Below are 20720 nucleotides of genomic sequence, written 5' to 3'. Positions count from 1 at the left end.
CCAGTACCCACGCAAAGCCAAATGCACAAAGTGGTGAATGCCCTTGGAGTCTGTTCATTTGCAGCGACAGGACACCCTGGTACACTCATGCTTTCTTTCTTTCTCTCATACAAATAAAAATATTTTGAAAAAGTGACACCAGCTTCTGGGGTTTGTTTGCAGTGGCGAGTACCTGGTGTCCCCATAAACACACACACACACACACACACACACACACACACACACAAAATAAATTCATAAAAGTTTAAAAAATCCCCAACACTTTTGGGTCCAAGCTTTTGGGATAAAGGCTGCTCAAACCTGGGCTAATTAGGCATCTCAGCAGTGTCTCTTTCCTCCATCCCCCCCCCATTGTCCTATCTTAAAGCATTTTGACAGAAGACTAATGTCCACAGGAGTTTTAGAGACTTTATTTATGTATAAACAATTTAAACACTTTGCCATAAATTATCTTTGCCTGTCCCTAGTCTTTGCTTAGCAGCAAATTAAAATTAATATAAAAACTCGATGAACAATTCATACATGTATATTACAAAAAAGTTCCTGTACCAAAGTTCTTATTAGACTTTTTTTTTGTTTTTATGTTTTTTTTTAACTTTTTAAAATTTTTTTGTTTTTATTTTTTATTTTATTTTATTTTTTTATTTTCTCTCCTCGTGGTGACTGTCATGTGATTGTCTCAGTTTCTGGACCAAACAAACACACTAATAATTTTAAGTCTGAAACAGTGATTGTGCCTTACGGCGTATGTATGTACAGGGCGATCGGAAGTGGTACCCGTTAGCAACAGAGTCTCACAATGCCGAACCTCTACCGTAACTGATACCCACGAACTACGGAATCTAAACAGACTACACCCTGTAACTGCGTATTACTGTCCACAATGGAATCTCCAAAGACAAAAGAGAAATGAGATTTATGTGTAGTGAGTATAGCCACCATTTTGAATTAAATTTTACACTTCTGCGCTCACAAATAAATTAGCTCAGGCCGGACTAAGTGGAGACCTGAGAGTTAAGTGCTGGACGGTATCGTTTTGCTTTGACTTTTGATATTAATTTCTTGGATTTTTTTTTTTTTTCCTTGCGTTTTTCTTTTTCTTTAAAAAGCATTTCCGGTGCTCACTCCTCCACTTTGATGCCCCTCCCCCCTCCCCAGGCGCCACACACACACGCAAATCCGCCCCAAAGTCGTGTTTGAAATGCACCTGTATTTGCTGAAATGAAAACGTCGGAAGTGTCTGACCACCAAGGAGTCTGAGCGGTCCCCAGCTGGCCCGCGACGCCGGCCCTTGTGAACGTCTCCCGGGTTGCTCACGTGTGAATGAGTGAGGTATTAGGATGTGAGGCCTTCTGTCTTCAGCTTCTTTCTCGTGTTGGACGGCCGGTAGCTGTGTTTGCGATTTTGTTGTTGTTGTTGTTTATTTGTTTGTACTTTGCGGGTTGGTTCTCTGTTCTTTTTCACTCAGGTATTTTTGTGTCTCTTTTCTGCATTAGACCCAGAACAAGTGGGTCATATTTTAGGGGAACTTGGAAGATTTTTGTGTGTTTGTTCATTCGTGTGTCCTTTGCTTTTTTTTTGTTTGTTTTTGTTTTTTGTTTTTTGTTTTTTGTTTTTGTTTTTGTTTTCCTCAGAATTTGTGGCCAGGCTCTAGTCTACTTCAGGATGAGGGACTTTGCGCTCGGACAGTAGCATTTGAACTCAAAAAATGTGAGCTTTTCTTGCCACTTGGTTATCCTAAAGCAGCCCAGCCTCAGTGCCCCTGTTAGGTCTTCGTCTCCTTAGGAGAGGAGATCACAGTTAACCCTGCTGAGCCCCCCAGAGAAGGGATGGCAGGAGGTTATTTTGTTACCTCTTTCCCATCTCATTCTGTCTTAAGAACTGGATGTTGCTGCTACTGTCCGCGAGCTCGGGGTATTGCTCCACGGGCAGCACGTAATAGCCCTCGTAACCTTGCACCCGTCCCGTGCTCAGCAGCTGCTGCTTCTCTCCCTCAGTCCACAGCCGGCTCCCTTCTCTGCCGTCTCTGGCTTTCTGCTGCTCCTTGGCCCAGGCGGTGCCCAGGGCTCTCTGTCTGGCCTGGTCCAGGACGCGGGCCTTCTCTTCATCCAGCGTGTCGGGGGTGAGACCGTAGCGGATGCTGAGCAGCAGCGTGGAGTACTGGAACTCAATGTTGGTGAACCTTCGAGTCCTGCCGTTGACCAGCAGCGTGGGCTGGGACACGGTCACGTTCACCCCGCTCTCCAGCACCTTGCGGCCGATGGTGGTGCCCAGCGTGACCAGGTCGCCGTCAGCTGCCCCGATCTTCACAAAGTAGTGCGTGTCCTTGCCCTCGATGCTGTAGTGCATCTTGTCCAGGTAATAGGCGTTGTTCAGCACGGAGGCCACCTTGCGGCTGTCCTCACTGGCGATACTGGACACACCCGTGGTCACCCGTCCTTCTTTGATGGCGAACATGATACCTTTGCCGATGATGGGTGTGGTGGTCGCAAACCAGTGGCCTGCTTTCTCTCGGATGCTGGCATGGAGTTTTTTAGAGATAACCTGTCCTTCCAGGGCCAGGAAAGCCTGATTGTGCCTCTCGGTCGTCTGCTGGATGCCCGTAATGAGCTGTGGGCAACAAAACAACACAGAAAGCTGAGCAGTTTGGCTGGGCAGTTCATTAAGCAAGAGCCACAAAGAGGAATGCCTTAGATACTCCAGCTAAGGACACACATGGGTTAGCCCAGCCCTACTTTTGAGAACTAGGGCAGGCAGACTGGTGCCCGGTGTACTGTCCATCTTGTAACTGTGCCACCCACGAAAGGACAGTCAAGTCGGTTCCCCGCCTCACCCGAGTCTGCGTCTCCCTGGCTGCAGCACAGAAGCTTCCGCCTTCTTGGTATTTCACGTATGTCAAGACTCGGGGTTGTCCCGACCAAGGGGCTCAGGTGCCTGTCTGCACCGCTGGGAACCCTACTGCTTTAACCTGCCTTTCTCCGAAGTCAGTGTCCCGGATACGCTTTCCTTTCCTTGGGTTAAAACCTTGCCACTCAAAGCGCAGCCACCAGCAGGGGGCCCACTGGGGACGGCCCTGCTGGAAATCTCTGGCTCCTGAGCTGAGGCCAGCCACTCTAGGTGCTTGGTGTGCATATTCATATCTGAGAAGCGCTTGGCTAAGAGAGCCAGGCTTTGAGGGCCAGAGGGAATATGCATTCCCCTCCCCCTCCCGGCCTTTGAGTCCATCGTTTGGATCCCAGCCCTGGTTCTGCAGAGGAACGGAATTGCCATTATCTCCTTGGCCTTGAGTTCTCTACTCACAAATGACAACTTGTCTCAATTGGTGGTTGGGGGACAGGACGGGATAATGGAAGAGGCTGTGTTTGGGAGGTAACGGGCACTTAGATAAATGAGAGAAATGATGGCTATTCATTCATGGAGTGGGCCCCGAGGGGCAGGATGGAGAGAATGCGGTTCTCAATTACCCGGCAGCTCCTCCTTGCCTCTCTCTAGTTACACAATCTGGACAATTATTCAGAGCAGCTGAGACCTTCCAGACTTTTACAGGGCTGAGCCCTGGCCCTGGAGCGGGCTTAGCTGAATGCAGTTCCCGCGCCTCCCATCTGCTTATGGCCTAGGTCTCAGCTGCACCCAAATTGAAACTGACCACCCTTCGGTCATCACAGAAAGACCCAGGCACAAATTATGTTCTGCAAACTCAATCTGTATGCATTTGGGTCATAAAGTGCTGAGGTTTTATGTGGGGCATAAAAATGTTCTTTAATGGGACAGAAACTGCAAACCACAGTTTTATTACATCCCATAAAAGCTGAAAGGGTTATGATCTTACAGCAGGCAGATGGCAGGTTGCCGTTAGATTTCTCTGTGCTGTTGTTAATCAAAGTGTGACCCGAGGGTATACACTGAACAGATAATGATACCACAATTAAGGTAATCATCGAGGTTGGGAAGAAATATGGGTCTTACTAGATAGGGCAGAAGTGGCATTTGCTCTCTTAGGAAGTCCCAGTGTTCCTACATACCTTTTATACCCAGCCTCAATGGTCCCTTTCCTGATAGGCCCTTGGCTCCCAGACAGCGGTGTTTGTGAAAGGGAACGAGGACAGCTGTTTGGGCTCTTGGCAAGAACCTTTGCTTACCTGTCCATTCTCACTTGCTTGACTCTCTGACAATTCATAGGGAGGAGGCACGAAATACATTTTGGCTCTCGGGAAGCCAGGAATTATGTTGCTAAGCTGAAATCCAAACATCACAAGCCAGCTTTTCACATCTACGAGGGAAACAGAAATAAAGACTTCTGAAATCATGGTGGGCAGAAATCCACAGCAGATCTTGACAGGAGAATGAAATAAAATGGATTGCTGGGGTCCAAAAGAATAAGAAGGTAAGACCTGGTGACTCTTCTGGGCCAGGACAGAGACTCTTTCACTATTTTTATTTATTTATTTGAGAGAAGGCAAGGAGGGAAAGAATTAGTACATCAGAGCCTCTTACCAGTGCAAATGAATTCCAGACACATGGACCATGCTGTGTACCTGGATTTATGTGGGGAATTGAACTCTGGCTGGCAGGTTTTGCAAGCAAGTGCCTTTAACTACTGAGCTATCTCTTCAGCTCCAGAGATTCTTTTTTAAAAAATAAATTTTATTTATTTATTTATTTGAGAGAGAGAGAGAGAGAGAGAGAGAATGAGAATATGGGCACACCAGGGCCTCCAGCCACTGCAAATGAACTCCAGATGCATATGCCCCCTTGTGCATCTGACTTATGTGGGTCCTGGAGAGTCGAACCAGGATCCTTTGGCTTTGCAGGCAAACGTCTTAACTGCTAAGCCATCTCTCCAGCCCCTAGATCCAGAGATTCTTTAAAAAAATATTTACTTATTTGATAAGAAAGAGAGAGAGAGAGTGTGTATAGGTATGCCAGAGGATCTCTTGCCACTGTGAGCGAACCTGAGATGTAGTGCACCACTTTGTGCTTTTGATTTTACATGATTTTTAAAAAATATTTTTAATTTTCATTTATTTATTTGCAAGCAGAGAGTGAGGGAGAGATAAGAGAGATGGGGGGAGGAGAGAATGGGTGCTCCAGGGCCTGCAAACGAACTCCAGATGCATGTGCCCCTTGTGCATCTGGCTTACATGGGTCCTGGGGAATTGAACCTGGGTCCTTTGGCTTCACAGGCAAACACCTTAACTGCTAAGCCATCTCTCCAGTCCCTTACGTGATTAAATTTTTTTTTTTTTAACTTTATTTGAAAGACAGAGAGACAGAGGCAGATAGAATGGGCATGGCAAGGTCTCTGGCCACTGCAAATGAACTTCAGATGTATGCACCACCTTGTGCTTCTGGCCCATTTGGGCACCGGGGAAATCAAACCTAGCCAAAATAAAGACCCAGCATTGAGAAGATATCTTCCATAAGTGCTAATGGGGTGTTTACTGCATGCCAGTGGAGTTGAGTAAAAGTAGAATTCAGACCATCAGAAGGGACTAACTCTCCCATGGGTCTTGGTGGAGACTTCCTCTGTACACCATAAAAACCCTGTTCTTCTTTCACCAGGGATTGGCAGGACTTACTGGGAATCCCAAGAGAAGTAAGTTCAGTTTTTATCCCACCACTGTCTTTCTCCTTCGGGAGCTCCCTCTGTAGCCGAGGCTCTGGCCCCTGAGGAGGGTAGAATGTTAATATGCCCTGCCTTGGAGACCTGGGTTTCCAATGAGCACTCCCTTGAATAGGAATACTTTTGTAATCTACCTATTTTCTGTTCTTTTCTTTTCTTCCTTCCCTCTTGTTTCCTTTTCTTCTTCTGAAGTTCTTTCCCCAATCATTAAAAAAATATTTATTTAGGAGAGAGAGAAAGAGAGAGAGAGTAAGCACGCACACCAGGGCCTCCAGCCACTGCAAACAAACTCCAGATGCATGTGCCACCTTGTGCATCTGGCATTATGTGCGTACTGGGGAATCAAACTTGGATCCTTAGGCTTTGCAGGCAAGTGCCTTGACCGCTGAGACATCTCTATAGCCCACTCCCTCATTTTTGAGAAAGGGTCTTGGTGTGTAGCCCAGGCTGCCCCCTACAATACTCCTGCCTTCGTTCTCCCCACGCTTACACACGTGAGTGCAGCTGGCTCTGCTCTGGAGCTGGATTTGGCTTTGTTTTTATACATTTATCTGTTCCACCACTTCTATTCAAGCTGCTCATCTTATCCTCCATTCCCAAGAAGCCCTGTGGACAAGGAAAACACTTTTTGTCCACGGGGAGTGGCGGCCAAATGTGACAGGTGTTGGGGCCTCTAAACAGGGTGTTTCAGAGGCAGCTGATGAGGCGGGCACTGGTGACAGGGTGCTCCTAACAGCTCACGACTGCCTTCTCATGCCCTTCACTGCGCAGGACCACGCTGCCAGCCCCGCGCACTCTGAAAGCTGTCCTGCGGCACCGCCAGGTGTTAAGTGTGAGCAGAGAAGAGGATGGGGCAAGGAGGGGCTGTGCCTTTTCTTCATTTACAGAAATATCAGTGCACAAATCTCACTTTTGGCAGGGGACAAGGAGTAGGAGAGAACGCCGTTCCCCATGGCTATCTCCAGGAGGTTCACTGGACTCAAATGGAGTATGGAGTTTGCGGTTTCTAGAGCAAGTCCACCAGAGCAGATCTCAAGGCCTATGTGGCAGCTTCTCCCCAGAGCGGCACCCCAACGTGGTGTCTTTGCTCCTCACTGAGCCGCTATCCCTACATCTGCATCTTCTCTCGATAGTGAGCGTGTGATTAGCCCTCACTCTCGGCTGGCCTGATTCATTTTGTTTTCACAACTCTACGAGATGAGTGTAATTATTACCAGCTGGACGTGGTGGCACACGCCTTTAATCCCAGCACTTGGGAGGCAGAGGTAAGAGGATCACCGTGAGTTCGAGACGACATAGTGAATTCTAGGTCAGCCTGGGCCACAGTGAGACCCTACCTTGAAAAAACAAACAAACAAAAAAACCCCCCAAAATCCCAAACAAATAAACAAACAAAAAGAACCCCCAAGGCTCAGAAAGGCTAAGACACCTGGGCAAATCACACAGCAAGAAAATGGAGAGGCCAGAATTAGCATTTGGAGCTGTGTTCAGGTTTTGATTTCCGAGGGATGCATGGGAGGGTTATGTAGTACCTAGGGCTGGGTGAAGGCTGAGCAGTTTCCTTGGAAAGGGTAAGGGGGTTCATGTCTATCTTTCATACCCTTTCTTCTCTCTAGTACCTTTCCATCACAGGGATAGCAATCGTCCTATAGAAATAACTGTAAAAGGGCCAGAGAGATTTCTCAGTGGTTAAAGGTGCTTGCTTGCAAACCCTGACAGCCGGGTTTGATTCCTTAGTACCCACATAAAGCCAAATGTACAACGTGGACTGTGCATCTGGAGTTTGTTTGCAGAGGCGAGAGGCTCTAGCATGCTCATTCTCTCTCTCTAGTAGGTGAATAAAGAAATATAGCTGTTGAAAAGAAGGCTCAGCCTGATGTTGTGGCACACGCCTTTAATCCCAGTACTTGGAGGCAGAGGTAGGAGGATTACCATGAGTTCGAGGCCACCCTGAGACTACAGAGTGAATTTCAGGTCAGCCTGAGCTAGGATGAGACCCTACCTTGGAAAAAAAAAAAAAAAAGAGGGCTTGGAGCTGAAGAGACAGCTCAGCAGTTAAGGTGCTTGCTTGTAAAGCCCAAGGACCTGAGTTCAATTCCCCAGGATCCAGATATACAAAGTGGTTGGCATATGTGTCTGGAGTTCGTTTGCAGAGGCTCAAGGCTCCGGCACACCTATTCTCTCTTACTCTATCTGCCTTTCTCTCACTCTTTCAAATAAATACATAAATATTAAGAAAACTGTAACCCTTTTAAAAAGGAAAAAAAAAAAAAAAAGAGGGCCGCTTTGGAATGGAGCCAGTTCTTGCCCTCCTCCCTGGGTGGGTCCTGGGCACCCACCCCATTCTCCCAGTGTGCCGCTTTTCTGTGCCCCAGTGTTCTTGGGTGGACACGGAGCCTCTTTCTGTTTCAGCTGCCACTTACATTCTTAGACCAGCTTCCAAATGGTGATGATACTTTTGGGTGCCCGCGCGCGCGTTCCTCCTGACCACATCTTAATTACCTCTTCTGCTTCAGTTGGGAGCAGGAAGTTCAACCACTCTGCCAGTCTACTAAGTGGAAAATTAAAGCCGGTTTTGGTAGGGTTTGCAGGCAAGCCAGTGTTTGAACAGGAGAGAATGACTTGGAGTTCTCAGTTCAGACCTGCTTTCCAAGGACCGGCTCATGGGAGCAGGTGGCTGCAGGTGTGGGCCCTGCGTGACCTGGCTCCTTCCTCCCCAGCTTCCTTCCCCGGCCACCCATGCAGATGCTGGCCCTGTGCCGCACTTCTGTGACAGCGCCCTTCAGCGTAGACTCTCTAATGGCTTCTGGATTCAATTTGGTTGGACTTCGTTCAAATTGATTTGAATCCCATTTATCAAGTCTCCATGAAGGCCCAGGATGAGGAAAGCCCATCTTGCTATTCAGAACAGCTTGCTAATTTCATTTTTCTTTCTTTCTATCCTTCCCCCCACCCAAGGGAAGCAGGAATGTGGCCGAGGGTCTCAGTGAGATTGACTGTCTTCTGAATGGTTTCATTTGGGTCTTGGCAGCCACAGGTGTCTGGGCAGCCACTCTGTGGGCTTTCCTTCATTCGCCATTGGCAGATTCATTCCTGAGGGGTCCAGCGCCAAGCAGGGCACTGGGAAGTATGTTTGGATGGGGCAGGATTCACTCCCTGGGATAGGGAGAAGACTAGAATACTTTGCTTCCTGGTTCCCCAGGTTTCTTCTCCCTAGAACTCCAGTCTTCTCTGTCTTCCAGCTCATAAAGGTCTCTTCACAATTACCACCTGTGACACACTTCTGAGAGTGTCCCTTGTCTTGTTTTTTTTTTTTTTTTTGAGGTAGGATTTCACTGTAGCTCAGGCTGACCTGGAATCCTGTAATTCACTATGTAGTCTCAGGGTGGCCTCGAACTCATGGCGATCCTCCTCCCTCTGCCTCCCTAGTGCTGGGATTAAAGGCGTGCGCCACCACGCCTGGCCCCCTTGTCCTGTTTCATCTTTCTTCCTAGCACTTAACTGTGTGCACGTTCCTGAGAAGTATTTCATTTGAAATTGTGGTGAGTTGGGGGACAAAATTCTGCCAAGCCATGGGGAAGGACACCATGGAAAGGCTCCTGGGGAGGAACCAGCATAGTTTAGGCCTTGGGATCAGATGGTCCCAACTGCTTTGTTTGCGTGGGAATGCTGGGTTCAACTCCCAAAGGGGCGAAACCTGATGGCGAGGCACCACAGGTCACTGCAGGTCATCTCCTGTGACTGCAGGACGACACAGCAAGGACAGCGCTGTCTTCATTCCTTTCTTGCTTTGTGAGGTGTAAAAGTGACCACCCTGGTCACCTGAGAGTAGATGCCTCCCTGATCATGACAAGATCTGTGGGCTTCCTGGAACTCTGGCAGCCCTGGTCTCCCTTGGTGCTCTTCAGTAGAATGCATGGCCAGCTGAGATGGTTGTAGCCTGCTTGCTGGAAGCTGGATATCTCAATCTCTTTGGATCCATCTGTATACCTATATACCTTGATGTCTTTGCTTATTTTCTGAAGTATGGGACTTACTCTTGCTCCTATCTCTCTTTCTCTCCCCTTCCTCCATTAAAAATTTATTTATTTATTAATTTGCAAGAAGAGAGAGAGAGAGAGACAGAGAGAATGGACACACCAGGGCCTCCAGACACATGTGCCATTTTGTACGTCTGGCTTCACATGAGTAGATCCAAACCCAGATCGTTAGGCTTTGCAGGCAAGCACCTTAAGTGCTGAGCCATCCCTCCAGCAACAACACTCTCTGTGTTTTTGAAGCAGGATCTCACTGTAGTCCAGGCTGACCTGGAACTCACTCTGAAGCCCAGGCTGTTCTTGAGCTACCTCCTACTTTAATCTCCCAAGCGATGGGATTATAGGCATGACCGACCCGGTGACTGCATCTCTTATGTCTACTATAAGCAAGATACTCCAAAAATTTTGGTGGCTGGCTGGCTGGAGGGATAGACGGATGGTGCGGTGATTTGAATGTGAATGTGTGTCCCCCATAGACTCAGGTGTTTTTTAAATTTAATTTAATTTTTATTTGTTTGAGAGAGGGATGGGGGGGGTGAGGGAGAGAGAAAGAGAGAGAAAGAGAATGAATTGGTGCCCCAAGGCTTCTAGCCACTGAAAGTGAACTCCAGATGCATGCATCACATTTTGCATCTGGTTTACGTGGTCCCTGGGGAATCAAACTGAGGTCCTTTGGCTTTTCAGGCTAGTACCTTAACTGCTAAACCATCTCTCCAGCCCAACTCAGGTGGTTAATTAAAGCCTATAACTTAGGTCTCTAGCTGCCTGACTGGAGGAGGTGTCACTGGCTACGGATCCTGGGGTCCATCCCGAAAGTCTGTTTTGGGGCAGGTCTGAATTTCAACCCAAAGGTATGCAAAGCAGCCTGAGCTCTGGGGGTCCTGCTTGCTGCCAGATTTTGTGCTTAATGGCCTTTGGTGTTTGCTGGCTGTTTGGTTGTTTCTTCTGCTTGAATGTATGGAAGCAGCTTCTTCTGTCACTGATGGAACATCCCCTCCCTGCCCCGGATCTGTGAGCTTGAAATAAACCCCTTCCTCCAGTTAACTATATCTGGTCCCAGCAATGTGGAACTGTCTACAATAGATGGAGTGATGGACAAATAGATGGGTGGATGGGTGGAGGGATGGATGGAAAAATGGGTGAGTCAATGCATGGGTGGATGAATGGATGCAGGGCTGGCTGGGTGGAAAGGGAACCTCCACTCACCAAGTTCTTGTTAACCCTGGTGAAGTAGAGTCTCTCTCCCCCCACAGCTCCTCCTTCCACATCCCTCTCTAAGCTTCCTGTGCCCTTCTGACTTTTTTTTTTAAATTAAAAAAAATCTCTTTGATGGGCTGGAGAGATGGCTTAGTGGTTAAGTGCTTGCCTGTAGAGCCTAAGGACCCTGGTTTGAGGCTCGATTCCCCAGGACCCACATTAGCCAGATGCATAAGGGGGCGCACGCGACTAGAGTTCGTTTGCAGTGGCTGGAAGCCCGGGCGCGCCTATTCTCTCTCTATCTGTCTCTTTCTCTTCCTCTCCCTGTCACTCTCAAATAAATAAATAAATATGAACAACAACAACAACAAAAAACCCTTTTTGATTTTTCAAGGTAGGGTTTTTCTCTAGCCCAGGCTGACCTGGAACTCACTATGTCGTCTCAGGGTGGCCTTGAACTCATGGCTATCCTCCTACCTCTGACTCCTGAGTACTAAGATTAAAGGCATGTGATACCATGCCTGGCTTCTGATTTTTCAAAAATATTTTAATTAATTAATTTATTTGAGAGAGTGAGAGAGACAGAGAGAGCTAAACAGATAGAATGGGTGCACCAGGGCTTCTAGCCACTATAAATGAATGACCTCCAGACACATGCGCTACCTTGTGCATCTGGCTTTGCATGGCCACTGGGGAACTGAACCTGGGTCCTTAGGCTTTGCAGGCAAGTACCTTAACTACTCAGCAATCTCTCCAGCCCTCCTTATGACACCCCCACCATATTTTTATTTATTTCTTTGCAAGCAGACAGATAGAAGAGAGATAGAGAGAATGGGTGTACCAGGGCCTCCAGCCACTGCAAATGAACTCTAGATGCATGCATCACTTGGTGCATCTGGCTTTACGTGGGTACTGGGGAATTGAACTCAGGTCATTAGACTTTGCAGGCAAGCATCTCAGCCACTGAGCCATCTCTCTGGTTCTGGTTCTCCTTCTGACTTCTTTAAAGTCTTCATTCAGACTCGAGTCAATTTAGAATCCATTCCTTTCTCAGGCCCATTTTGACACAGGCCTGTCTATATTATACCATATCTCCAGATACCAGTCAGTCTACACACACACACATGGAGAGAGAGAGAGAGAGAGAGAGAGAGAGAGAGAGGGAGAGAAAGAGAGAGAGAGATGTGTGTATCTTATTTACTGTTGTTCCCCCAGAATCTCACATGTGCTCCATAAATGCCTTTGCAATAAATAACGGAGCAGGTGCCTCTGTGAGAGTACAGGCATGATTTTGTCTGCATAATTACTGGTTACCTGTATATACATCTCTCAGCAGGGAAACCTCTGGAGGTCAAGAACCAGGGCTCTGGCATCTTAGTACTGATGACAGCTCATTGCTTTACTCGTAATGACAATGTTAGTGACAGAGGCAGGTGCCATTTAATGACCCCCCACTTGCTGCGTACCTAGAGATGTTCACTTACTTTTTGTGACCTCGGTGGAACACTTTATCAGCAACACCCTTTCACAGAAACATTGGACAACTAGCCCCAGGTCTTTCAGCTTATAAATAGAAAAGAGAGAGTTTGAACCACTTTTTTTTTTTTTCTCCCCAAGGTAGGGTCTTACTTCAGCCCAGGCTGACTAGTAATTCACTATGTACTCTCAGAATGGCTTTGAACTCATGGTGATCTTCCTCTCTCTGCCTCCCAAGTGCTGGGATTAAAGGCGGACACCACCACCACCACCATGCCTGGCTCCTTTTTTTTGACATAGATCCCTTTCTTTCCCTGCTACTTCAGCTGACCCCCACTTCTGGGGAAAGGACAAGGGCACTTCTAAAAGACATTTCAGGGCTGAGGGGATGGGTCAGCAGCTAAAAGCAGTTGTTTGCAAAGACTGCTAGCCTGGGTTTGACATCCCATTACCCATACAGAGCCAGATGCACAATGTGGCCCATGTGTCTGGAGTTCATTTGCAGCAGCAAGAGGCCCCAGTGCACTCATAATTTCTCTCTCACACAAATAAATACATGAAAATATTAAAAGCCATTACAACAGCACAAACTTGAAGCGGTCATGAAATTCTGAAGAAGACACGGCGACTACTCTCTATCACCACCCCTCTACTTTTCTAGACACGGCCTTGCAGCGCCTTGGGCTGATAGCTGAGGGTCTCCTCAATCAAGTGTAAGACCCCCCCAGTCCCCAGCAGTCTCCCAGGACAACCACCCACAGGGAGCTGCTGCCCCTGCAGCACGGCAGAGTCTCACCTGTCACGTAGTTCTTCAAATCCAGCTCATTGCTGAGCGGATTGTTACTCTTGAACATATACAGGTTGAAGGGGGCTGGCTCCTTGCCTACGTTTCTCCACATGGTGTAGTCTGGGGACGTCCATCGTCCCGCCAGCACATCATAATCACGCTGAGTAAAGTGGACCAGCTTGGTGAGGGGGTCGTAGAGGCCCCCGTGGAAGCCGATGACCATCTGGAAGTCTGGGTTGGAGTCATAGTAAATCTCCCCGTAGGCCGTGTACTGCAGCTGTTTGATCATGAGACCATTGATGCTGAACACAGCCAGAGGGGTCCCTGTGTTATCTGAGGCGACATAGTACTCCTCCCCACTGCTGCTCTCCATGGCAAAGAGGTGGCCCTGGAGGTCGTAGTACAGCGAGGTGATCTCGGAGTTGGAGTGGTTGTAGACGTGGGTGATGCGGGTCGGGTTGTGGAGGTCGGAGTAGAAATACTGCAGGTGGTGGCCCAGCGTGGTCTTGTACGAAGCCCGGCGGCCCACGCCGTCGTAGCGGTACTGCACGCTCCACCCGCTGGCCTTGTTGTAGGCGCGCGTCAGGAGGCCCTTGGAGTTGTACTCGAAGATGTCAGAGCCTCGCTGGCACAGATACCCGTCGTCGTCGATTTTGTACTGCACGTCGCCCAGCCTGGTGATCCGGTCCCGGAGGTCGTAGCGCAGGGGCATGAGGCGCGCGCTGTTGCCCGGGTTCAGCAGGTGCAGGTTCCCATTGAGGTCATAGCTGTAGCGCCAGGTCGGGCGGTCATTGACGGCCACGCTCTGCAGCTGCCCGTCTCCGTCGTAATCGTAGGTGTACTTTGTGGTGTTGGCGTAGGGTCCCAGTTTCAGTTCTCTCTTGATGACCCTGCCCATGCTGTCATACTGCACTGTCATCCAGTACATGAGGGACCGGAACATCTCATACTGCACCTCCTTGATGCGCCCGTGAGTGTCAAAGTGCTTGCTGAGCGTCATTACGGCGGTGGTGATGATCTGGTTGATGTCATAGTAGATGACACCGAACTTGCCAAAGTGCTCCACCTTGCCCGAAATCTCATCGTAGCGGTAGAGATCGACCGGAAGGGGAGTCTCGCTTATGACGGGTTTGATGCTGGCAATGCGGAAGCTGTTGTCGTGGTAGGTGTAGTCGAACCTGGCATTGATCATCCCTTCCTCTGAAAACCTGTAGATCTGTTTGTCTACGAGGGGTCCAATCTTCCGGTACCGGATGGTGCAAGAGAAACCCCCGCTTTGGAGGTTGACCATCTTGAGCACGCCGGTGGTCTCGTCGTACCCGAAGGTCACAGCAGTGCTGTCGTAGACGATCTCGGACAGCTTGGAGAGCTTCCCGTACTTGTAGAACACCCGGCGTCCGGTGCCCAGGAAGGACGTCTTGAGGATGCGGCCGTCGTCGCTGTAGTCAAAGATGACTGACGCGTTGCTTTCGGGCGGGTTGTAGATGTTGCGGATGTAGCCGATGGACGTGTGTGTGGACATGCTGTGTCTGGCGACGCTGGGCATGGTGACAGCATGGAGACGTTCAGAGGAGTCATACTCGAATATATATTGACGTTGACTCTGGAGCAGGAGAACCATGGACTAGGGGGGGAAAAAAGGAAGGGGACAGGTGAGTTGGCTCATTGGGACCAAGCACTCAGATGACAGCATTTCATTGCATGTCCCTAAATGTCGGCACAAAAGCTTTAAGAGTGGACATTTAAACCTAGACGGGATCATGTCGTTGTGTTGGACTGCAGTGGCTGTTCCGAGCAGTCCCTGCCAGACCTTAATCGTGCGTGCCAGATTCTCAGGATCTTGTGAAAAGGGGCTCTACAGGTCTGGGCAGGATGCAACCCCTGCAGGTGTGACTGGCTCTCCTGGAGCTGCTACGTCGCTTGGACCATCGTGAGTACAGTGGGCTTGGAAGACTGATTGAGAGGCACTGTCCTCAGGCTCAATAAGAAATCACGACACAGGGCTGGAGAGAGGACTCAGCAGTTAAGTGGGTGCTTGGTTTCAAAGCCCATCACCCACGTAAAGCTGGATGCACAAAGTGGTATGTGCATCTGGAGTTTGTGGTGGCTAGTCTCTTGTCTCTCTCTCTCTCTCTGCTCGCAAATAAATATATAAATAAATTTATTATAAAAAAGAAACCCTGACATGGTTTAAAACTGAATGGTACTGACCAGCTGGAGAGAACTGTGACACGCATACTTTTTTTTAATGTCATCTCTGATAAAATCTAGAGAGGAAGCACACCTTCTGTTTAGAAGGTGCTGGCTGGAAGAAGAAATGCCTTAGAATCATTGTCTCTTTGGATAGGAATGACCTCTGTCAGAGACAACAGGGAGACCCCTGGCTTCTTGTTAGGGATTCCAGGACATCATGACGGAATGAGAACAGTGGCAGGTCAGGACTGAGGGGACGGTGGCCCTCCCTTGCAGAGGTAACTGTTCTGTGAGTTATCCATGCCAGGAGTTGGTACAAGAGCACAGAAGACACGGGCCTGTACTGTGGGTAGGCCAGGTGAGAAACCCCACTGAGTGATGGGTAACCAGAGCAGCTCCAACGGAACCGCCCCATCCTGCTGCTCCTCTGGGCCACTGTCCCAGCAAGGAGCCCCTAGGCTAACGCCTTCAGACACAGGGAACTAGGTGGAAATTCAATTGGCTGCTTTTCAGTAGACCAAGTGGGGGTGGTGTTTGGTGGGATTCCCTGCCCTGTTGCCTTAGTTTAGGACAAGGCAGATGTGACTCACTGTGATTTCCTATTTCTAAGAAACGATTATCCCTGCTGCCAGTGGCATGATTCTGTCCCCTTTAACAGCACATTTTTAAAAAATAAAAATCAGGGGCTGGAGGGATGGCTTAGTGGTTAAGGCATTTGCCTGCAAAGCCAAAGGACACAGGTTCCATTCCCCAGGACCCATGTTAGCCAGATGCACAAGGGAGGGGGGCGCACATCTAGAATTTGTCTGCAGTGGCTCGATGCCCTGGCGCATCTATTTTTTTCTCTCTCTCCCTCCTTCTCTGTCAAATAAATAATAATAATAAAAAAGAATTATGAATGAGATGGAGATTACCTTTTCCTCAAGGTTCTACTTAGAAAATCTTACAGAGTCAGACATTGAAACAATGACATAATTGATATGATTTGTATATATTAGAAATGACAATTAAAAAAAAATCAGATTGTCCAGGCTGGAGAGATGGTTTAGTGATTAAGGCACTTGCCTGCAAAGCCTAAGGACCCAGGTTCAATTGGCCATACCCATGTAAAGCCAGATGCACAATGTGGCTCATGCATCTGGAGTTTGTTTGCAGTGGCCAGAGGCCCTGGCACGCCCGTTCTCTTTCTATCTGCACCCCCCCTCAAATAAATAAATAAATAAAAACTATATTATCCATCCTTTTTGCCATTACTGAGTGCCTAGCACTTTTTTCCCCCCTCCTTTTACTGGTAATTGTGCTGAGCTATGAGTAACGTTTTCCTGTGCAGTCTCTTCCCCTCCCAGTGCAGTGGGAACAGGAGGGCAGACTTGCAGCGACAGGTAAAGATATGGAGATGGCGTGTGACGAGGTGTCTCAGGCTGGCTTAGGAACTTCAGAAACCCCGTGATGGGGGAGGTACGACGCAGTTACCCACCTTGTCAAGGTAGGAATAGCTCCACACCTTCCCATCAGCAAACATGCGGGACACGATCCGGCCCTGCTTGTCAATGTCTGTCCTCTCGCTCATGGCTCCACGCTGGAGGCCAGCCAGGCGCCCGTTGAAGAAGTAGGAGACGTTGACAGCTGCCAGCCCGCTGCTGGGGAGCCACAGGAAGGGTCGGCCCACTTGGTCATAAATGATCCTCAGGGTGAACTTCCGGTGGTCGTCATAGATCTTCTCTGTCCGAATATTCCGGTCGTAGTCGATGGACAGTAGGTTCCTCCCGTGGACCTGGGGAAACACAACGGGCCTGGTTTGAAAGACATCATGCAGCGATGTTAGCCAGTGTTTGGGAAGTGTCTGTGCACACAGCATACGTTGAGCAGCGAGGGTGTAAACCACGCTTTTCCAGCAGTGGTTCTCAAGCTCACGAGTACACTAGAACCACGCGGGGAGGTTTTTTAAGAAACAAGATACTTGGGCCCCCTCCTCCTTCACCAAACGCATGAAGAGCTCTGGGGTGTGGAGGCCAGTGAACAGCCAGCCAATGTGGAAGTGGCTCCAAGGCACTTGATGAAGGAGAGAACCCTCTCCCAGAACAGCCGGATCATCCCGTTGCAGGGCCTCCAGGGGAAGGTCACCTATACTGACCAGTGGGGACATCAGGTCAAGCTGGATGACCTCTTTGTGGCAGGTTGTGATGTCCGATACATCCATATCCCAGGTGATGTGACTATCACTGCCACCAGTGAGCAACAGCTCTGGAATATCCACTGCGTGTGCAACTTTGGGGGCCAGGGCGAAGGCTGGAAGGAGTCTCCTTCCACCAGGCACAAGTGAGGCAAGCTTCTAGCGCTGCTAACTCAGGGTCTTCCTGTGATCAGAGCCCGTTCCCGTCAAGCCTTCCTACCAGGGGCCTGTTGTCTGACAGACACCATTTGTTGCAACTGTCTTTTACAGGGTTCCCATATCCTGCACTCACCCTGGGACCTAGAATCCTATCTATATGCCTGTGGCTTTGGAGTAAGTGACAATTCCCCCTTTTGATGATTTGTATCTGGGATCTTTTAAATTATTTATTTTGGTTTTTCTTTACCTCCCTCCCTCCCTCCCTCCCTCCCTCCCTCCCTCCCTCCCTTCCTTCCTTCCTTCTTCTTCTTATTTTTATTTATTTATTTTTTTGAGGCAGAGTCTCACTCTAGCTCAGGCTGACCTGGAATTCACTATGTAGTCTCAGGGTGGCCTCGATCCTTCTACCTCTGCCTCCTGAGTGCTGGGATTAAAGGCGTGTGCCACCATGCACAGCTACTTATTTTTAAATATTTTATTTATTTGAGCATAAGAGAGAGGCAGATAGGGAGCAAATGGGCACACCAGGGCCTCTAGCCACTGCAAACAAACTCCAGACACTTGTGCCACTTTCTGCGTCTGCCTCGATGTGGGTTCTGGGGAATCAAACCTGGGTCGTTTGGCTTCACAGGCAAGTGCCTTAACCACCAAGTCATCTCTCCAGCTTGTGTCTGGAATTTTGATGTATTGATTTATGCCATCTATCAGGTACTTTTGAAATGTGCCAATAAGGATTCTTAAATGTGTTTGACATGAATTGCTCCCCCACCCCCCTCCAAAAACAAGACATCATGCTTGTGTTCTAGGTTGCTGTGGAGGACGTGGCTGATGTGATGGAGAAGTAAGTGCGTGGAGGGGACACCACCACGTGGCCATTATCTCGTGTGGTCTTCTCAGCTTTGTCAGCACACAGGAAACGGCAAGGGCTGCGGGTTGGGGACGGCTGATTTGCGCCACGGCTGCCGTGAGTGTGTCCACTTTGTGATTGTAAAGGCCGCCATCACCTGGCCGATGGCTGCGCGGTGAGCCCTGCCCAGCGCACTAAGCATACAATCATCTGCAATGGCTCTGGACCTGAGGGGTTAGCTGGCCTGCTGTCTGTATTTGGAGCAAGAGAAGTCTTTTTTTTCTTTCTTCCTTTTTTTTTTAGCCCCTCTCTGTGGTCCTTTCCTGCATCATCATCCACGAAGCTAATAATATTTACAAAGAGGTGCTCTGACTTATGAAATCTCATGTAAAGGTGCCTAAAAGGGAAAGTGGAGGTCTTAGCAGCTCATATTTTACACAGATCTGGAATATAGGTATAAAAAGGTAAAAATATGAAATTCCGGACTGGAGGCCCACTCCATGGGAGGAAATACATCCCTCTGTACTGAAAACCTACAACGGGGTAGTGATGAGCCCCAGGGATGTAATGTCTGCTGCTGTCTGGCTAAATGTGTATACTATGCTCACCAAACTGCCCAGTAAAGCACTTCTCTTAATGTTCCTGCCCATATATTAACGCTACTCTCACTTTTGGTTAGAGAAACTTCTCTTTTCAGATGGCAGTGACCTTGGGATGACTCAGAAGGCACCTTGGTGCTGAGAAGAAGTGACAGAGGAGTGCTCAGCACTGAAATATCTCCATCACATCTTCCAAAGCTCAGGGTCCATTGCAGATGAGGTGGCAGAAAGAATGTAAGAGCCAAAGGAAGGGTAGGGCTGCTTACAACGGGCCCCTCCAGATACAAAAGGGCCTGGATATCCATGGCCTCCCAGTGCCTGACACTACCTACACAAGACCCTCATAACAGGAGGAAAAGATGACGACATCAAAATAAAAGAGAGACTGAGATGGGAAGGAGATATGATGGAGTTTGAAAGGGGGAAAGTGGGGGTAGGGAGAGAATTGCCATAGGTTATTGTATGCAGTTATGGAAGTTGTCAATAAAAGAGAAAAGAATTGAAAAAAATATGAAATTCCAACGTGAAATCTTTTATTCTAAGTATCTAGAGGAAAATCTTGTCACTGCCAGGGATGCATGACATCGGTGGGGAGACCTGGGCAGGACTGGAGAATTCCCACAAAGGGCAGAAGTGATTTACTTAGATCTGAAAGGAACTGGGGAACAAGTCCAGACATAATTTAATATTTATTTAGGAGTTGATCTGCTTAGAGAAGAAAGGCTGTCCCAGAAGGCAGAGCTGGGAGATGAGACTCTGGTTAAGGGCAAAGGAGAAGGACCCCTGGGACTCGGGTGCCCCAGCGGATGGCAGCAATTGGATGAGATGAAGCCGACTGAGCCCAGACTCTTGCAGGATAATTGACTGCAACTCCACGCTTCCCTGGGATGGCTGCCGAGAGCCGGATGGGAAAGGCGGAAAGAGAAGGTAGACGCCTGCCGCCTCCTCACCGAGCCCCCATCAGGCAGCCGCATTTGATGACGATGGGCATGGTGAGGACAGAGATGGCAACCGCCGTAACTGGGCTGAGGGCGCACAGGGAGAGGGGTCATGTTAGGGACTTTGCACCCCTGCTGAGTTGATCACCATTAAGACTGGAAGCCGCACGAAACACAGAGATGGTAAAACTCGCTCAGAGTCACACAGCAGCGAAGCTGGAGGGTTGCAACTTAGATCTCATCTCAACCCATTCACCACTTTCCCATTTAGCCAGCGTTACTGCTCACTGGAGCAAATGGATGAGGGATTGGCACGGCATTTCCATGGCCTGGGAGGATCACTGAGCTCCTGGGGAGATGGAGACATATTGTAGCACCTGTAGATACCTGGTTGTGGGGAGCGGCTTTGTGCACAGGTGAAGAACACATCTTTTAGCATCCTTTGGAGATGGAGGTGGCCAAGAAAATGTAAATTGTCATTGCTGGCTGGTTATTTGGAAAATATTCATTAAAAATATTTATTTGCGAGACTAAGGAGAGAGAGAGAGAGAGAGAGAGAGAGAGAGAGAGAGAGAGAGAGAGAGAAAGAATGGGCATGCCAGGGCCTGTAGCCTTGCAAATCAACTCCAGATGCATGCCCCACTTTGTACATCTGACTTACATGGGTCCTAGGGAATCGAACCTGGGTCTC

At 48.8% G+C, this 20720-nt stretch overlaps 2 protein-coding genes across 11 annotated transcripts in view; one reads left to right on the top strand and one right to left on the bottom strand.

Annotated features, from left to right (window-relative positions):
* Nucleotides 1–388: 388 nt before the first annotated feature.
* The window catches only part of Tenm2 (teneurin transmembrane protein 2), a 1398763-nt gene continuing 1378431 nt past the window's right edge, over nucleotides 389–20720 (bottom strand). For all 10 annotated transcript variants that reach the window (XM_045152018.1, XM_004661036.2, XM_012949310.2 and 7 more), the window contains 4 exons: nucleotides 16791–17087; nucleotides 13130–14744; nucleotides 4140–4270; nucleotides 389–2610 (listed from right to left, as the gene is read on the bottom strand). In XM_045152018.1, coding sequence (XP_045007953.1) covers nucleotides 1849–2610; nucleotides 4140–4270; nucleotides 13130–14744; nucleotides 16791–17087 — 2805 coding nt within the window. In that variant the 3' untranslated portion in view covers nucleotides 389–1848. The remainder of the gene's footprint in view (nucleotides 2611–4139; nucleotides 4271–13129; nucleotides 14745–16790; nucleotides 17088–20720) is intronic.
* LOC123461418 (U7 snRNA-associated Sm-like protein LSm10) lies at nucleotides 17132–17636 on the top strand. Its single transcript, XM_045151585.1, has 2 exons — nucleotides 17132–17252; nucleotides 17308–17636. Exons 1-2 carry the CDS (start codon nucleotides 17132–17134, stop codon nucleotides 17634–17636), a joined length of 450 nt encoding a protein of 149 aa, XP_045007520.1.

The sequence above is a fragment of the Jaculus jaculus genome, chromosome 6 (assembly GCF_020740685.1).
Source record: "Jaculus jaculus isolate mJacJac1 chromosome 6, mJacJac1.mat.Y.cur, whole genome shotgun sequence".
NCBI classification, from domain to species: Eukaryota; Metazoa; Chordata; class Mammalia; order Rodentia; family Dipodidae; genus Jaculus; species Jaculus jaculus.
Note: the sequence above shows the minus strand (reverse complement) of the source record. Positions and strands in the feature narration are given on the sequence as shown.

Excerpts from the sequence above, each read along its gene's own strand:
- LOC123461418 (XM_045151585.1), top strand. The coding sequence starts at position 17,132 with ATGTTAGCCAGTGTTTGGGAAGTGTCTGTGCACACAGCATACGTTGAG. Across the intron at positions 17,253-17,307 it reads CACTAGAACCACGCGGGGAG|AGCTCTGGGGTGTGGAGGCC; the intron begins GTTTTTTAAGAA and ends AAACGCATGAAG.